The sequence below is a fragment of the Leopardus geoffroyi genome, chromosome D3 (genome assembly GCF_018350155.1).
Source record: "Leopardus geoffroyi isolate Oge1 chromosome D3, O.geoffroyi_Oge1_pat1.0, whole genome shotgun sequence".
Taxonomy (NCBI): Eukaryota; Metazoa; Chordata; class Mammalia; order Carnivora; family Felidae; genus Leopardus; species Leopardus geoffroyi.
Genome location: NC_059339.1, coordinates 94,526,497 through 94,545,168, shown reverse-complemented (window position 1 = coordinate 94,545,168; position 18,672 = coordinate 94,526,497). Strand labels below are relative to the sequence as shown.

Below are 18,672 nucleotides of genomic sequence, written 5' to 3'. Positions count from 1 at the left end.
CAATTCCATTTAAATATCATCAAAAAAGAATACTTAGGGATACATTTTACCTCCTCCTAAAAAAAAGTGCAAGATGTGAACACTGGAAAATATAAAAGTTATAGAAATAAAGAAGACCTACATAAATGGAAAGACATCCTATAACCATGGAAGACTTAACATCGTTAGGATGGTAATATGGTATTCTCTAAATGGTGTACAGAGTTAGCACAATCCCTATCAAAATCCTAGGTACCTTTTTTTTGCAGAAATTGACAAGCTAATCCTAAAGTTCATATGGAAATGCAAGGGACCCAGAACAGCCAAACCAATCATGAAAAGAAATAAAGTTGGAGGACTCACATGTCCTAATTTCAAGACTTACCACAAAGCTACACCAATCAAGACAGTGTGGTACTGACATAAAGCTAGACATATAAACCAATGGAATAGAACTGAGAATCCAGAAATATATCCTTACATTTAAAGTCAATTGAGGGGCGCCTGGGTGGCGCAGTCGGTTAAGCGTCCGACTTCAGCCAGGTCACGATCTCGCGGTCCGTGAGTTCGAGCCCCGCGTCAGGCTCTGGGCTGATGGCTCAGAGCCTGGAGCCTGTTTCCGATTCTGTGTCTCCCTCTCTCTCTGCCCCTCCCCCGTTCATGCTCTGTCTCTCTCTGTCCCAAAAAAAAAAAAAAATAAATAAATAAATAAATAAATAAATAAATAAATAAAAACGTTGAAAAAAAAAAATAAAGTCAATTGATATTCTGGAACGGAACAAAAAACCCAGAAATGGACCCACAACAGTATGGTCAATCAATCTTTGACAAAGCAGGAGAGTATCTAATGGAAAAAAGACATCTCTTCAGCAAATGGAAATGGGAAAACTGGACAGCAACATGCAGAAGAATGAAACTGTACTGATAGGGAGAAGTCTGTTATAAGACGGCTGACAGGACAGGGGGATTCCAGTCCCTGCCTAAAGACTCCCCGTCCGGGTTTTTCTTCCCATCCCACTTGCCACACTCCAACAGACTATAAATCATCCGGCTGCTGATGCTCTGGGCTCAGACCTCTGGAGAATGATCTCCTCTGAGCCCACCGGTGTAAACTAAACCTCCTGCCTTCCAAGATCTCCGAGTGCTGCTTGGTTCTTCTGCCGGGTGATCCAGACCAGTTTCCATAACAGGACCACTTTCTTACACCATACACGAAAGTAAATTCAAAATGGAAGAAAGACCTAAATGTGAGACAGGAAACCATCAAAATCCTAGAGGAGAAAACAGGCAAAAATCTTTGTGACCTCAGCCAGAGCAACTTCTTTCTAGACACATCGACAGAGGCAAGGGAAACCAAAGCAAAAATGAACTATTGGGACCTCATCAAGATAAAAAGCTTTTGCACAGCAAAGGAAACAACAAAACTAAAAGGGAGCCTATGGAATGAGACCAGATATTTGCAAGTGACATATCCGATAAAGGGTTAGTATCCAAAATATATAAAGAACTTATCAAACTCAGGGCGCCTGGGCGGCTCAGTTGGTTAGGTGTCCAGCTTCAGCTCAGGTCATGATCTCACGGCTTGTGAGTTCGAGCCCCACGTCAGGCTCTGTGCTGACAGCTCAGAGCCTGCAGCCTGCTTTGGATTCTGTGTCTCCCTCCCTCTCTACCCCACCCCTGCTCATGCTGTCTCTGTCTCTTTCTCAAAAATAAATAAGCATTAAAAAAAAAAAAAACCAAAAAAAAAAAAAAAACATATCAAACTTAAAACCCAAAAAACAAACAATCCGGTTAAGAAATGGGCAGAAGACACAAATAGACTTTTTTTCCAAAGAAGACATCCAGATGGTAACAGACACATGAAAAGATGTTCACATCACACCTGTCAGAATGGCTAAAATTAACAACACAAGGCACAACAGATGTTGGTAGGGATGCAGAGAAAGGGGAACCCTCTTGCACTGTTGGTGGGAATGCAAACTGGTGCAGCCGCTCTGGAGAACAGTACGGAGGGTCCTCAAAAAGTTAAAAATAGAACTACCCCATGACCCAGCAATTGCACTACTAGGTATTTACCCAAAGGATACAAAAATGATGATTCGAAGAAGACATGTGCACCTCAATGTTTATAGCAGCATTATTAACAATAGCCAAACTATGGAAGGAGCCCAAATGTCTATCAACTGATGAACGGATAAAGATGTGGTGGGATGCATCTCAAGGCTCATGGGACCGAACCCCACGTTGGGCTCCATGTTGACAGTGTGGAGCCTCCTTGGGATTCTCTCTCCCCCTCTCTCTGCCCTTCCTCCAGTCATACATATGCATGTGTGTGCATGCTGTAAGTGAAATAAAAAAAAAAAAAGACGTGATGCATGTATATACAGTAGAATATTACTCAGCTGTCAAAAGGAATGAAATCTTGCCATTTGCAATGATGTGGATGGAGCTAGAGTGTATTATGCTAAGTGAAATAAGTCAGAGAAACACTAATACCATGATTTAACTCATATGTGGAATTTAAGAAACAAAACAGATGAACATATGGGAAGGGGGAAGAAAAGAGAAGGAAACAAACCATAAGAGACTCTTAGATAGAACAGACAGGATTGCTGGAGGGACATGGGTGGGGGATGGGCGAGATGGGTGATTGGCATTAAGGAGGGCACTTGTCATGTTGAGCAGTGGGTGTTACATGTAAGTGACAAATCATTAAATTATACTCTTGAAAACAGCATTACACCATATGTTAATTAACCAGAATTTAAGTAAAAATTTGAAGAAAAATATAATATTTAAAACTATTTTCAATTAGGGCCACCCACTGGTGGTGGCAAATGAAAATTCTGATGATCAAGCTTAAAACCTATGAACATGGTTCATACTCAAATAAAGAAAACAATGGAAATTTTTAAAACAGCATAGAGGTTCAAACCTGCTTTGCCATTTACTAGCTGGTTATCTTGAAAAAGATACGGAAACACTTGGGGGTTTGGTTTCTCCATCCAGTCATTTCATCTGGGGATGATAACCATAGCACAATTATCTTATAGGGCTGTTGTGTGGGTTCCATGTTCCCACACAGAGTTCCCCTATAGAGTACTGTGAAGAGTGCCTGGCACATCATATTGTGTTTGTTAGCATGGAAAATAAAAATATTTAAAAATTTAAAAATAATATAAAACAATAAAGACAATTGATTTTCAATAAGGGTGCCAAGGCAATTTCATAGGGAAAGAATAATCTTTCCAAAAAATGGTACCAGAACAACTGGATGGCCACATGCAAAAGAATGAAGTTGGACACCTTATACATAAAAGTTAACTCAAAGTGATCATAGACCTAAATGTAAAAGTTAACGGGGGCACCTGGCTGGCTCAGTCTGTGGAGCATACAACCCTTGATCTCCAGGTCTCGAGTTCAAGTTCCACATTGGCCTAGCGCTTACTTAAAAAAAAAAGGTTAAAATTATAAAACTCTCAGAAGAATGCAGGAGGAAATGTTCACAACCTTAAGTGAGGCAATGGTTTCTTAGATATGATACCAAATGCACAAACAACTAAATAGATGAATTGGACCTCATGAAAATTTAAAACTTTTGTGCTGCAAATGATAGCAATAAAAAGTGAAGTCAATCAACAGAATGGGAAGAAATATTTTTAAATCATATACCTAATGAAACTCTTAAAACTCAATAATAAGGGAGGCTCAGTCTGTTAAGCATGCGACTCTTGGTTTCAATTCAGGTCATCATCTCATAGTTCATGAGAGGTGGAGCTCCTTGTTGGGATCTGCACTGAGTGCACACAGCCTCCCTGGGATTCTCTCTGTGTGCCCCTCTCCCCCCTCTCTCTCACAAAATAAATAAATAAACTTTAAAAAACTCAATAATAAACATAAGTAATCCATATTTTTTATTGGGCAAAGGATATGAACAGAAATTTCTCCAAATGGAGAAAAAGTACATGAAAAATGCTCTCTATATTGCTAACCATCAGGGAAATGCAAGTCAAACCACAGTATCACTTCATATCTACCAGGATGTCATAATAAAAAATACACAAATAACAAGTGTAGGTAAAGATGTGGAGACATCAAACCCCTCACACATTGCTGTTGGAAACGTTAAAAGGTGCAGCCACTTTTGAAAACAACTTGCAATGCCACAAAATGTCAAACGTACTTACTATAAGACAAAACGATTCCACTCATATATAGTCAGAGAAATAAAACTTATATCCATACAAAAATTTATACACATTGTTCATAGCGGCATTATTCATAATAGCCAAGAAATGGAAACAACCCAAATGTTAATTAGCTGATAAATAAAATGCAGTGTATCCATACAATGGAATGTTAACCATCAATAAAAAGGAACTAAGTCCTGACGCCTGCTACAATATGAACCTTAAGATCATTATGCTAAATGAAAGCAGTCACGGGGGCGCCTGGGTGACTCAGTTAATCACCCCACTTTGGTTCAGGTCATGATCTCATGGTTCCTGGGCTCGAGTGCTCAGGGGTTCAGCTGTGCTGACATCTTGGGGCCTGGAGCCTGCTTCCGATTCTGTGTCTCCCTCTCTCCGCCCCTCCCCTGCTTGTGCTCCGTCTCCCTCTCAAAAACAAATAAACATTAAAAAAGTTTTTTAAATTAAAGACTACATACATTTCCATTTGACCCCTTGAGATGTCTAGAATAGGCAAATCTGCAGAGATGGAAACAGGTTAGTGGTCAGGAGGGAAATGGCAATGATGCCAAATGGGTACAAGATTTTTTTCAGGATGATGAAAAAGTTCTAAAAATAGATCATAATGTTGGTCCCACACTTTATTTTTTTGAGAGAGAGACAGAGACAGAGAATGATAATCCCAAGCAGGCTCCATGCTCAGCAGGGAGCCCCCACACAGGGCTGAATCCCATGATCTGGGGTCATGACCTAAGCCAAAATCAAGAGTCCAAGGTTCCAGGTTCCACATTCCACCAGTTGAGCCACCCAGGCCTCAAGGTTCCACAACTCTCGCGAAAAACCACCTTAACTTGAATGAATTAAATCTTGTAGCATGCAAATGAGATTGCAGCAGAATTTGTTAACAAAGAATTGTTATCTGGAGGTGGATGTTGCACCACAACAGAAGGGGCTTAGTGCCGCCGAGCTACAAGCTCAGGTGGTGCGGTGGGAAGGGTAACTTCCACGTTGGCTCTATCTCACTGCAGGATCTGACCCTCCGCGGGGAGTGCTCTTCTGAACACATCGGTTTCACACCTCAATCAACTGCATTTATGTCCAGAAAGCAGGATCACCCTGATTAATTTGGGGACCTGGTGTGGGAGTGCACAGGACAAGCGTTTCTCCCCATGTCATCCTGTGTGTCCAGCGGTCCTCCAAACCCCAGTCACGGGGGTCCTCTCTGTCCACCCCGTTCCCCCTCCCCCCGAGTCACGGGGGTCCTCAGTCCAGCCCCCATTCCCACACCTCAGGTCAAGTGGTCCTCTCTGCCCAGTCCCCCCCACCCCCGGCCCAGTCACGGGGGTCCTCTCGGTCCAGTCCCTCCCCCGCAGTCACGGGGATCCTCAGTTCAGTCCCCCCTCCCCGCCCAGCGTAGCGGGCGTCCTCTCCGTCCAGACGCGAACGCTTCTAGTTGGTCCGGTCGGCCCCCTCCCACCCCCGGGGTCACCGTGGCGGCGCGGTGAAGTTGGGTCTCTGACGGGCCCGACTGGGACCGACAGCAGGTCTGGTAAAGACGGGCTCCTCTCGACCGCGGCGGCTCCCCGGGAAAACCCCGCTCGCGCGGCCCACGCGGAGACCACCAACCCGCCCGCGCACCGCCAGCGCGCAGACTCCAGCCCCCCGGCTCCGGACGACGCGCCCAGCTGCGCCGGACGCGCGCCGCACGTCGGCGGGCACGCGCACGCTCACGTCGGCGCGCACGCACTGTCCGGCGCGGGTCCACGCCCGGAAGGACCGCAGCGCGGGACTCTCTAGGTGTCAGAGGTGCGTGCGGTTGGAGCGGGAGTGGACGGGGGTCCGGGGAGGCAGGAGGTGGGGAACTGAGGTTGGGGGAGACCCCCCTCGGGGCCCCGCTCCCGGGCAGTGGCCCGCCGGGCGTCCCTTCGGTCCAGGCCCCCTTCCGAGGGTCTCGTGCTGGCCCTTGCGCCCTCCCCGCGGCGGGACCGAGGGGTGAGGGCGGGGGCGACGCGTGGCCCCCCTGCCGGCAGTGCGGTCTGGCCGGAAGGAGCGGGTGCGTGGAATTCCCGTCCTGCAGGTACCCGAGCGGCCCTGAAGATGTCGTACATGCTCCCGCACTTGCACAACGGCTGGCAGGTGGACCAGGCCATCCTTTCGGAGGAAGACCGGGTGGTCGTCATCCGGTTTGGACACGACTGGGACCCCACTTGCATGAAGATGGACGAGGTCCTGTACAGTATAGCCGAAAAGGTAACGCAGCTCCGCCGCTTCGTGTTGCGTTCCGTGATCAGCTTGCTCATTTCACCGGCATTGCTTTTGCTTGTCTGTTTGGCGGTAGAATTTAAAAGTGAGGTTAGAATCCGTCCAGTGCTCCTTCCTCGTGCCTTTATTCCTGGCGTGCAGCACATTCGCTAGATTAGCACACGGATTCTTACCTTGTGGTGGGAGGCTGTGGTCCTGAAACTGTACAGGATAGGTCCTGTGGTTTTTCTGGGAGAAGTTTCCGCACATTTTCAAATTTTAAAAATGATTCATGATTCCTTCTCTATAGTGCCATGAACAAACGCCTACAGGTTTTGGCAAGAACGATCGAGTTTACTGAAATAGTTTAGTTTAAAGCGTTGTCCATTTTTGCTACCTTGTTTATTGTACTCGTAAAGCAGAACTTTCATGTTAATCTGGTTTTCTTCTAGTCTTTTTTCCCCTTTACTCCACGATGCTCTTTGTAAGTCACTTGATTTATAGCTTAGAGTGATTCATTTGCAGGAGATGTTAGGAGAGAATAGAATTGTGCTTTGTGGTACTGGTTTTCCTGATGTTTAGTGTTAGTCCCCTGGCTATTCAGTCTTGCTTGATAACAGAAGTGCAGTCATTGGCACTATTGTATAACGGGGGGCTGAGCGCTTTTCTAAATTTCCGCATGGCGATTTTTTTTTAAATGTATGTTTATTTTTGAGAGAGAGAGAGAGAGGGAGAGACCGAGTGTGAGCGGGGGAGGAGCAGAGAGAGAGGGAGACAGAATCCGAAGCAGTTCCAGGCTCTGAGCTGTCAGCACAGAGCCCATCGTGGGGCTCCCCGCCAACTGCCAACTGAGAGTAAAAGTAATGGAAGCTTTGAAGCCATCTTTTCTTAGGGATAAGGGGTTAAAACAACACCTTTTAGTAGATAGCAAAGATGTGAGGATGTATTTTGTACTTAGGAAAGGAAAAACTATCTGACCTTCAGAACGCCTGGCTGGCTCAGTAGAGCATGCGACTCTTGATCTTGGGGTCATTAGTTCGAGCTCACAATTGGGTATAGTTTACTTAAAAAAAAAAAACAAAAAAAAACAACTATCTGGGGGCACCTGGGTGGTTCAGTGGTTTGAGCGGCTGACTTTGGCTCAGGTCATGATCTTGCGGTCTGTGGGTTCGAGCCCCGCGTTGGGCTCTGTGCTGACAGCTCAGAGCCTGGAGCTGCTTCGGATTCTGTGTCTCCCTCTCTCTCTGCCCCTCCCCCACTCACACTCTGTCTTTCTCTCTCTCTCAAAAATAAATAAACATTAAAAAAAAAACTATCTGATCTTCTATTGCTAATTTTTACTGTTTCCTATTTGGTAAGAGAGGCAAAGTGAGATGGGGTGATGGCATTGGGGACATTAGGGACCATTCGTGTGTGTCAGTCATCATGAGTGTCACTTGGGATACTTCCCCAAGTGCATCTCAGATATTCTGATTCTTTTGATCTGGGGTGAGGTCCAGAAACAGGCCCAGCTCCCCTGGGAATTCTGATGTGACTTTCAAAAACCCCTCAACAGAGGTCAGGATCAGAATATGGGTGCTGTGATTAGCAGTCATTCCCCTCCTCTTCCGCAAGGAGCTTGAGGAGGTGCCTGGGGAACTCAGGAGAGCGGCAGTTTTCTGACGCTAGGGGTCCTCCCATTTGGGGTCAGAGGGCATAACTGAGGTGGTGCCAGGGGGTCACGCCTCGCTTAGGCTATGGTGGTCAGGGGCAGACACTAGCCAGTTGAGTCAAGAATTGCCTAAGGGCACTTTTCTGAGAAGCAAATTGTCGCTCTGTTGACTTTGAAATAACTTCGGGTGTGTGCCCCGAATTCTGTGTTGCAGGCGACCGTGTGAACACCAGGCGACGTCCAGCTCTCGCTGCCCTCAGTGTGAGGGTACGGTAATTAGAGATGTGAGGCTCGTTTGGCTTCTCATATCTGAGCAAAACCCAGCAAAATGCTTTTAGCTAGGAGACAGATTTTGTGTGTGAATGTAAGTTTTTAGGGACTTTTACCAGAGCTGTTCTTTTCTCATACGTTTCTGTCAGTTACAGACGGAATCACTGTCGCTGGTGGACGTCCTCTTTCTGGTATTGAACGTGTTGATAAGAATGGCTTAATTGGGCTCATTTTGAGTATTTTTCTTTGTTTTTTTTAAGGTATTTTTTCTTTTGTCCCAAAATTTGGATTTCTGTCCTAATAAACTTTTAATATAATGTTACAGTATAGTTATTAAAAATGCAAACTTGAAATGCATCACAAGATTATTGTTTTATTTTTTTCTTGGTATAAAGGCAAAATATGAGTTTATAATTCTGGAAGCCCTTTTTGGGGAATCTCAACAGGAATATTTGAAATTTAAAGTTTTAGTATAAAGAACAACTTAACTCTCTATTTAAAAATCTCCCTCTGCAGAAATGGCAGATAGTGGGGGATCTTCCTCATCTTGTTACGAGCCCTGTTTGGATACCCCAGCTGTTTTAAAGTGAGTAAAAGTTGCGCCGTTTAGGCTGGACTTGATTAGATTGTTCTCCTGGAATGTAGTGTGTTGACTTGATGCTTTGACGTTGCCGACCTCCCGACCCCACCTCATGCTGGAGTAGTTTGGAGCTGCTCTGAAGACGTAAGAGATGTGCTGAACGATTTTACAGATGTCTGGAGTTTGCTGGAGTGGTAATAAGCAAAGCTTCCTGATTAACAGCTGATTTTATACACAGCTTCAAAGAGAGACTGTTTGGTGTATCTCTGAGCTGTCTTGAGCTGTCTTGCCGTTTCGTAGGAAGTGTGTGACAGCTCACTGTTACCGAAATCCCATAATGGGGAAGAAGAAACAGGACATTTAATTTTTGTATGTTAAAAGCCCAAATAAGTAGTTTAAAATATGCAAAACTTCAATGATATCATTGACTCAGGAGCATACATTCTCATTAAATTGTATATAAGACAAATATATGTATGGAACATTTTAGAAATGACTTTAGAGAAGAGCATTTTTTTTTAAATGTTTATTTATTTATTTATTTATTTTTTCAACGTTTATTTATTTTTGGGACAGAGAGAGACAGAGCATGAACGGGGGAGGGGCAGAGAGAGAGGGAGACACAGAATCGGAAATAGGCTCCAGGCTCTGAGCCATCAGCCCAGAGCCTGACGCGGGGCTCGAACTCACGGACCGCGAGATCGTGACCTGGCTGAAGTCGGACGCTTAACTGACTGCGCCACCCAGGCGCCCCTAATATTTATTTTTGAGAGAGAGCATGAGCGGGGGAGGGGCAGAGAGCAAGGGAGACACAGAATCTGAAGCACGCTCCAGGCTCTGAGCTGGCAGCACAGAGCCCGACGCGGGGCTTGAACCCATGAACCATGAGATCATGACCCGAGCCATAGTCAGCCACTCAACCGACTGAGCCCCCCAGGCACCCTTAGGGGGATCACTCTTAAACCTCGCATAAAGTAAGTTGGACTCTACTGGAAGTTGACGTTCTCATAAGAGCCAACAAAATGTGTATGTTTGCTCTGGATTTGTGTTTCTGGAAATAACAGTCTTGGAGCTAGGAGCAAGCTATGAGGGGCACTAAGGGTAGAGACCAAGCTTGTTTCTGCTGCTTACTACCCGTATGACCTTAAATAACTTGTCTGTGTGCCTCATTTTACTCATCTGTGGGAAAGGGATGGTAGTGCCTAACCCAGAGGGCAGTCATGAGGATAGAATTAATATAAAAGACTTCCAGAACACTTCTTGTCTCATAGTAAGCAGTATGTTCCATAATTCTTAGCCACTGTTGTTAGTATCATTACCACTCACATCGCAGAGTTTTCGAGAGTTATTGTTGAGCTAATCAGGCAGATAGTAGTGGGGGAAAATAAAGTTATCATGCAGTTTTTTGATGGCTTTGACATGAATTATCTAAAAATTGACTTATAAATAAAATACATAGTGCCAGTTGGCAGTCCATAAGATTTTTTCCAGCATTTTAGGTGGGTTCTTAGCCAGAGGAGGAGTCCCATACAAGAGGGTGGAGTGGTGGTTGGGGTCATGTGCCAGGCTCAGTCTGTGATGTGCAGGAGTTACTTTTTGGAGGCAAGTTGAGTGGCTTGTAGAAGGACTACCAAACAGTTTAATCAGCGACTTGGTGACGAAGAAGGAGGGGTGCTTATAAAACGTGTAGGCAGTAGGGTTGGAAATCATAGCTACTGTTGTAGACAATCAAAAGAATATGTACATTAAGAAACAACTTGATAATAGAAATGAAATTTGTACATAGAGTCGTTGGTTTTTAAAAGATACTGTCGAACAGCCAATTAAAATTATTGCAAACATAGCAGGCAAAATACTATTTTAGATATAGTAGACTTAGGCGAATAAGTTTAAAGTGCCATTTAAAAAGATGACTCCTAAAAAATGAAATAAATAAATCCTGTGGGTAGAGAGGCAAGGAACCTAAAAAAGAGGAAATTCTCATGGTTAAGTAAACTTCAGAGACACACACATTAAAATAGTGTGCTATCGTTTCTTAGATATAGCAGAGCTAAAAAGGTGAAAGTTAATATTGAGGTACCTGTAGAACGGATCTCCCTTCAGGAGGCAGTTTGGCATCGTATAAAAAGCCTTGAGAATAGTCATACCTTATGCCCAGTAACCCTGCGTCTTCAATAGACGAAGTTTTATGCTCCACAAGACCTTTGCTATAACTTCTGTCATACCTGGAAACAACAGCAGTGTCTCATGATAGGAGAACATGGTGATGACCGTGAGCTCTAGCCTTTGAACCCTGAGACGCATCCTGTTGCCAGGTGGGAAACATACCTGTCCTGTGGTCCTCACGATGGCTCCCAGAGGTAGGTGCTGGCACGTAGTTTGTCCAGGCTCAGAAACAGACGGTTGGGATTTAAACTGGGAATGTCCTGTTCACGGGATGGAATGTTATGTGGCTGTTAGAAGTTATCTTCTAAGAGCTTCTTCAATAACATGGGCATCTGTTAATGATGTCAGCTGGAGAAAGCAGAATGTATATGATTTCCTCACAAGTGAGCTTGTGGGTCTGGGGAAAGGGAAACACTTTTTGCTTTAAGACACCCATACTATTGATTTTATTTGACGGTCCTATATTTTTAAGTTTTGGGTTTTTTTTCCTTTTAGGTAGCCTGTGTACCCCACATGGGCCTGAACTCCCACCCTCAAGATTAAGAGTTGCACGCTGTTCTGACCGAGCCAGCCATGTGCTCCAGCCCAGTGTTTTTTAAACAAGTTGTATAACTTAAGGGCATCTGGCTGGCTCAGTCCAAAGAGGATGCAACTGTTGATCTTAGGGTTATGAGTTCAAGGCCCACATTTGGGGTAGAGTTTGCTTAAAAATACGGGGCTGGACACATAGTAGTGGTTTTTCTTTCTTTTTTCTTTTTTTTTTTTAATTTTTTTAATGTTTATTTATTTTTGAGAGGGAGAGAGACAGGGTGTGGGCAGGGGAGGGGCAGAAAGAGAGAGGGAGACACAGAATCCAAAGCGGGCTCCAGGCTCTGAGCTATCAGCACAGAGCCTGACGCGGGGCTCAAACCCACGAACCGTGAGATCATGACCTGAGCCAAAGTCGGACGCCCAACCGACTGAGCCACCCAGGCGCCCCAGTAGTGGTTTTTCCATTCCATTTCTATATTTTCAAAATGAACATTATTTGTTTATGTGTATTATTTTTGAGAGAGTGGGAGTGAGGGAGGAGCAGAGAGAGAGGGAGACAGAGGATCTGAAGCAGGCTCAGTGCTGAGAGCGTAGGGCCCGACACGGGTCTCCAAGCCACAAACCTCAAGACCACCACCTGAGCCAAAGTCGGACACTTAACCTGCTGAAGCACCCAGGCACCCCAAAATGAACATTTAAAAAAAAAATTTTTTTTTTAACATTTTATTTATTTTTGAGACAGAGACAGAGCATGAACGGGGGAGGGGCAGAGAGAGAGGGAGACACAGAATCGGAAGCAGGCTCCAGGCTCTGAGCCATCAGCCCAGAGCCCGACGCGGGGCTCAAACCCATGGACCGTGAGATCGTGACCTGAGCTGAAGTCAGACGCTTAACCGACTGAGCCACCCAGGCGCCCCTGAACATTTTTTTAAATGGAGAAAATACAGTAGACTCCTAGCTTCATTTCACTTTTATAAAACATACACAGAGTTTTAGTTAACTGTAGGTTCCTCAGTGGGTGTGAAACGTTCAGACCATGTGGAAAGCATCACGACAATTCATGTAACCCGCATTAGAAGCAGCTTGGATAAATGGTAGCTTTTCCAGGGGAAAGACTGGGTAGGTTGCACAGGTTTCTAGGAAGGCCCCTTGGTGCCGCGTGCGGTTCTCATCTGGCCGCCCAGATGGGTGAGCAGCCCCTTGCTTTCTGCAGGTGTTTGAGCTGCAGGAGCTTGAGAGCCTCCCGTCAGACAGAAGTGGCACCCCACCAACCCTGAGGGCAGGTCTGTTTGAACTCAGCGTTACATGATTAAGCTCACACTGTCTAAAAACACATTTTTAGTGACATTAATGTGTTTCTCGTATTTCAGAATACAAGCTTATTGTTCAGATTCACTCGATAAGCATTTACTGGTCCCGTGTATGAGTCAGGTACTGCTTGGCTCTGAGGACACATCAGTAAAGAGAACAGACGTGGTTCCTAGCCTCGGGAAGCCTTAGATTTATCTGGAGAACCATAGTGTACTGTACATAGAGGGGAAGAGAAGAATTAAGTACTGTGCTGTCGTTAGTTGTTTTACTTCTGAACGAGCTACCGTTTTCTTCCTCCTCATTGAAGGCAAAGGGAAGTAGGGCCTGCTCTCAAAGTCTCGCTGTAAAAACCAACGTTTATAGTGAAGATTATATCGTTGAGTTTGGGTAATTGAATGTCTTCATGTATAAAACAGGTGGTTTATTTTGATCACTTTAAGAGGACGTGGTTTCTTGTGTCAGTTTCTGCTTTAACTTGGGAGATGTGGAGGTTCTAGGAACTGGCTAAATAATTCACATTGAATCCGAAAGGCATCTTGGGCTTTTACTGCATTGGCAGTTTACGCTTTAGGGGACACAAGTGGATGTGTTTGTTTGGTTTTACTATAAGGTTAACATCTGTCAGTGTAAGTTGTGATAGCTCTGTTGTATTACATGGAAAGTAATAACGGAATAATGATAAAGTGAAACGTAGGGGTAGGCAGCACCTACGGATGCACAGGGTCCCTTTTGCCGGAAAGCTCTGCAGAGGCGTGTGCTGTGCTCCGGCCCTGCTGCCTGAGGGCCGCGGCAGTATGAAAAGAACACTTGCCACAGAGGCCATCTGGACACGCGATGTGTGGCACACTCGATTCCACAGCTGCCTTGTCTTCTGTCACCAGGAAAGAGGGAATTGGGGGGTGGCCAGGAGGGGCCCCAGCTCCATGCCTGGGTCCCTCAGTAACTTCTCTCCTTTCGCAGCCAGGCTCTTTGTGGGACATGTCCATATTTAATGCCTTCTGTTGGTCAGACCTCAGCCCTGTGCCGTCTTGCACTGTTTATTTTGAGAGAGAGAGAAAGAGAGAGAGAGAAAATGAATGAATCCTAAGCAGGCTCCATGCTGTCACCCTAAACACATGAACCATGAGCTCATGACCTGAGCTGAAAGCAAGAGTTGGACCCTCAACCAACTGAGCCACCCAGACGCCCCTATAAGGGCCATTAAAATGTCATGTCTTTCGTTGGAGAGATTCTATTTTGGGAATTTGTTCTTTGGAAATAATGACATATGTACATAGATTTAAAGGTGAGAATGTTCACAGGTGAATAATTGGTTCTAATGAAAAATCTGAATTATTTATTTTCAGGAAAAATCAGAAAATAATGGAAGAATGATAAACTAATGACATAGCTGTTTGATGAAGTATTATGTAGCCCTGAAAATTGTGCTTTGGGAAAGTATGTAATTTGTATAAGAGAATGCTCATAATTAAAGCAGGATATAAAATACTGTGGCATGGAATGATCACATTTTGTTAAAACAGTATAAACAGATTTATATGTGTGTGTGTATGCCAGAAAAAATGGGAAAGAGTTTACCAAAAATATATTTGTAGCAGGGCGCCTGGGTGGCTCAGTGCATTGAGTGTCTGACTTAACTCAGGTCATAATCGCATGGTTCGTGGGTTCACACCCCACATTGGGCTTTGTGCTGACAGCTCAGAGCCTGGAGCCTGCTTCAGATTTCTGTCTGCCTCTCTCTCCCGGTCCCCCACTTGCACACACACACTCTCTCTCAATAATAAACATTAAAAAAAAAAATACATTTGTAGCAATTCTGGTGGTTGGGACTGGAGGTGATTCTGTCTTATTTACAGTTTTCTGAGTTTTCTAAATCTGTGATGAATCTGTAATTAGAGAAAAAAATGAAAATTTGTTGTGTATAGTATTATTTGGAGTAGTAGTCTTAGTATCTGCATGTGTGCACCCCTGAATCAAAAAGGCAGGTGTGCAGCAGATTCTAGCAGTGGGTTTTAAAATAGTGGTTTCCTGTGTGCAATTAAGTATTTGTAGAAGTACAAATCTGGAAAAGTCGAGATAGGTCATTACTAGATCAGCATGAATAACGTACCCGCGGACGTTTTCTGTGGGACTCTCATAACTTGCTGTTGTGAAAATGGTAAAGCGAGGTGTAAGCAGCCAGTTGTCAGGAGCCCGAACGTGCTGAATCATCTCCGTGTGTACTAGCTCTGCTGGGAAAGAATGCTGGGGACTTGGTTTGAAAATTGTCCGCTTATATACAAATTCTTGTGTTTGTTTTTAACGTGCTTTTGTAGAATAAAAAAATGGTGTGTTACTGTACAGGGTTGTTTCAATCTCTCCTAGGTGAAAAATTTTGCAGTTATCTACCTTGTGGATATTACAGAAGTGCCTGACTTCAACAAAATGTATGAGTTATACGATCCATGCACCGTCATGTTTTTCTTCAGGTATGTTCTCTTAAACTTGTCATTTCAGTTGAATATTGCTGGTCTGGAAGTTTGATCTTTATATTTGATGGTATTTAGGTAGTAAAGTCAAGTAACGTCGTGAATTTTAAAAAAGTTCTGTCGTGGACATTTAATTTAGAAAGGAATCACCATTTGAGGTTTGGTCAAAATTTCTTACTGTTTATTGTTAATACAGAAGTGGGTAAATAGCAGTGTTAAGCCTTAGACCGTACTCCGGAAGTAGAGCTCCCTGGCTGGCAAGGAATGTTTGCGTGGATTGTACAGGGTGTGGATTAGCGTTATATTCTGTGTAACAAACGAGCACAAGTTGAGTAGCTAACACAGCACCACTTATGAGCTCAGTGCTGTGTCAAGGTTCGGGCAGGCTCAGCGGGTTCCCGCTCAGGGTCTCACCAAGTCAGAATCGGGCTGGGCCCTTACCTGGACCGTCAGCCTGGGAAGAAGCCACTTGGCTCACTTGGGTTGTTGGCTGAATGCAGTTCCTGGTGCTCACGGGTCCGAGGTCTCTGACTCCTTGCTGGCTGTACGCTGGGACCCCTCCCTGCTCCTGGAGGCCCTTCCGCCTTTGCAGTCTGCACAGTCTCTGAGATTTCCTGTTCTGCTTTTAGGGCGGTGATTGGAATAGACTCATCCAGATAATCCAGGATTATCTCCTTATTTTAAAGTCAATTGATCAGAAACTTTTGGGACATCTGTCAGAGTCTTTATGCCCCATCACATCACAGTCCCAGGGGATCGGGCAGGAAATTCACAGGGTTTAATGTAGGATTTTGCCTACCAGTCTGCCCTCTGGCTCCGAAAACTCACATCCTTCTCATATGCAAAATCAGGTATGGACAAGGCTTCTTAGGCTCCTGGACACCACTTGTCTGTGGCCCCAGCTCTCCCAGCACACAGTGTGGGACACCATAGGAAACAGGTCTGGTTTCCCAAGGGGACGTGAGGAGGAAGGGGGCCGACGCCCCAGCCCTGGGAGGGTGCTTGCCTGGATTTTCCTCCCTTTTTCATGAAAGGCATTCGCAGCTGGGCCATTTTCCAGCCTCCTTCAGCCAGCAGCACATTGGGTTCTGTCATCTCCTTTCGCTGTGCCCTCTGTCCCTTGCAGCCGAGTCCCTGGCCTGGGCATCGGGGAAGATCCGTGAGGCACACCTCCCTCTCTTGCGACTGAACGTTTTGGCCTTGAGGGCTTTCCTGGGCGTCAGCAGTAGGTCGTGTGGCTTCCTTTTCCCTGTACCCCCCATTCTGCAGCCGTTTCTGGATTTCGGCACCTTCTGCCATCTGGAGAGGCTGAGAATTGAGTCTTTGTTCGCAATTCTCACACTAGGTTGTCTCTCTCGTTTTGCTGTGAGCACCAGGGGGAAACCAGACAGCACCTTCAAGACTTCGCTTGGCTTTCCTTCGGTTGAATATCCAAGGGCATCAGTCATTACCAGTCCTTCCCACAGAACCGCAGGGTACCATCGCGATGTCCTGCCAAGTAACAGGGTCCCTTTCCTCCACCCCCAGCAACGCGAGGTCCTCCCTTCCTTTGGAGCCGGCACCAGCTGTGCTCTCCAAGCCCGTGTTTCTTCTCACGGGCTCTTGGAGGCAGTCTAGGCCTTTTCTGTCGTGCTCTTCGAAATTCTCCCCTAGCCCTTCAGGTGGGAGTGAGGCTGAAAAAAAGAAGCCCCCCCGCAGTCTGTGCACATGGGTGTTTAGGACGGAGGCTGCACCAGAGAAGACAGAACGTCTCTTTCTGCCACCCAGAGTTCTAAGACGAGGCGTGGTGGCATTTCAGTTAGTGTTTTCACTAAATGAATATATACTGAGTCCTGCCAGGTTTTGTGGTCTGGTGCTGGGACGCGGATCCTGCCATCAGGGAACTTTGTAGGTTGGGAACAGCTGAGTAAATTAGCAGAGGGAAACAGGTGCCAGAGGGCGGGTATTTATAGGCACACAAATACTGAGTCAGTAGGCGGGAGCTAAGTGGCAGCTGGGGTAGGTTTGGGATGAGCTCCAGCTTTCTGGGGGACGGGCACACGGCATGAGCTTCATGCTATGTTTGGGAGCCTGAGAGGACACGGAGTGGCTGGTGGGTGATGGTGGGAGACTGGTGGGGGAGGGGGCGGGAGGGAAGGGTCCAGACGCCCAGATTCCTGGGCCAGAGCGAGGATGTGGAATGTTATCCTAGAAGTGAAATTTTGTGGCAGAAAAGGAACATCGGATTTGCCTTTTGGAGGCTCACTCTGGTTAACAGGTGGCCAGACCAAAGGCTGCAGGGTGGATGGAGCACTTCGTTCTTAGGGAAGTGAGAAGTTAAAGTAATTAAAACTAATCAGTCTTCAGCAAACCTGGAGAAATCAGTGCATCAGGGACAACCAGGGTTAATATCTTCTATAAAGTGCACATAGAAATCATTGTTAAAAGTAGCCGCTTAAGAAATACATTTGTAAAGAATTGTCTCTGTCTCTAATCATAAAAATCCAAAACATCATTAACTTCACAGTTAGTAGGATTTTTAATGAAATGTACACTAGGTGCTCACAAGAGCACCGTGAAAACTCATCCATTGTGTTTCCTGAGTAAATTAGTACAACCCTCTGGGTCCAAGTGACAAAAACTGTCCTTTGAGCTTTCGACTGCCCTGTAGGGTATTTGTCCTAAGGAGACAGAGAAGAGTACAGAAGGAGCTCGCTCCCCACACAAGCTGTGTGTTTTTAAATAGCATTTAGGTTGTTTTCATCTTCTCCTGAATCACGGTGGATCCTCTTGACTGTGTGTTCTTCTCTGAAATGATGTTTAACGAGAGTTTGTAAAGGTGCAAAAGAGAAGGCCTCTTCGTGGAACTCTTTTTTAGAAGGATTTTTGTGAGCATTGACCCCCCTGTTTCCTCTTTGCAGGAACAAGCACATCATGATTGACCTGGGTACTGGGAACAACAACAAGATCAACTGGGCCATGGAAGACAAGCAGGAAATGATAGACATAATCGAGACCGTGTACCGAGGCGCCCGGAAAGGTCGGGGCCTGGTGGTGTCTCCGAAGGACTACTCCACAAAATACAGATACTGAGCTCTCAGCCCATTCTCTGTGCGTATAAATGTTGTGGAGTCCTTTTCATGTGGAAATACCTTGAACCATTTAAAGCCTTAGAGCATTTGGACACGAAGAAGTAAGGGTTGCATGGCCTCAACTTTCCGGCCGCCGGGCCATTGTATTTTTATATTAGCAAATATCTGTAAATACCTAGCTGAGATAAATAAAATACGCAGTGGTGGAAAGCCA

At 45.4% G+C, this 18,672-nt stretch overlaps 2 protein-coding genes across 3 annotated transcripts in view; one reads left to right on the top strand and one right to left on the bottom strand.

The window, feature by feature from the left end:
* Positions 1 to 5,969, bottom strand: part of LOC123587951 (hydroxypyruvate reductase-like) — a gene marked incomplete at its 3' end in the record, with an annotated part of 16,864 nt that extends 10,895 nt beyond the window's left edge. The window contains exon 1 of the mRNA XM_045458078.1: positions 5,796 to 5,969. The remainder of the gene's footprint in view (positions 1 to 5,795) is intronic.
* Positions 5,873 to 18,672, top strand: TXNL4A (thioredoxin like 4A). 2 transcript variants are annotated; one of them, XM_045458076.1, is made up of 4 exons: positions 5,873 to 5,975; positions 6,247 to 6,419; positions 15,284 to 15,387; positions 18,288 to 18,672. In XM_045458076.1, exons 2-4 carry the CDS (start codon positions 6,267 to 6,269, stop codon positions 18,457 to 18,459), a joined length of 429 nt encoding a protein of 142 aa, XP_045314032.1. In that variant the 5' UTR covers positions 5,873 to 5,975; positions 6,247 to 6,266; the 3' UTR covers positions 18,460 to 18,672. The 2 variants fall into 2 exon arrangements, with proteins under 2 accessions (XP_045314032.1, XP_045314033.1); XM_045458077.1 differs by lacking the exon at positions 5,873 to 5,975 and adding an exon at positions 8,848 to 8,917 and having other exon boundaries at positions 6,306 to 6,419.

Bases quoted from the DNA above. Each gene is read 5' to 3' on its own strand.
- TXNL4A (XM_045458076.1), top strand. From the start codon at position 6,267: ATGTCGTACATGCTCCCGCACTTGCACAACGGCTGGCAGGTGGACCAG. The intron at 6,420-15,283 runs GTAACGCAGCTC...AATCTCTCCTAG, and splicing joins TGTACAGTATAGCCGAAAAG to GTGAAAAATTTTGCAGTTAT. The intron at 15,388-18,287 runs GTATGTTCTCTT...TCCTCTTTGCAG, and splicing joins ACCGTCATGTTTTTCTTCAG to GAACAAGCACATCATGATTG.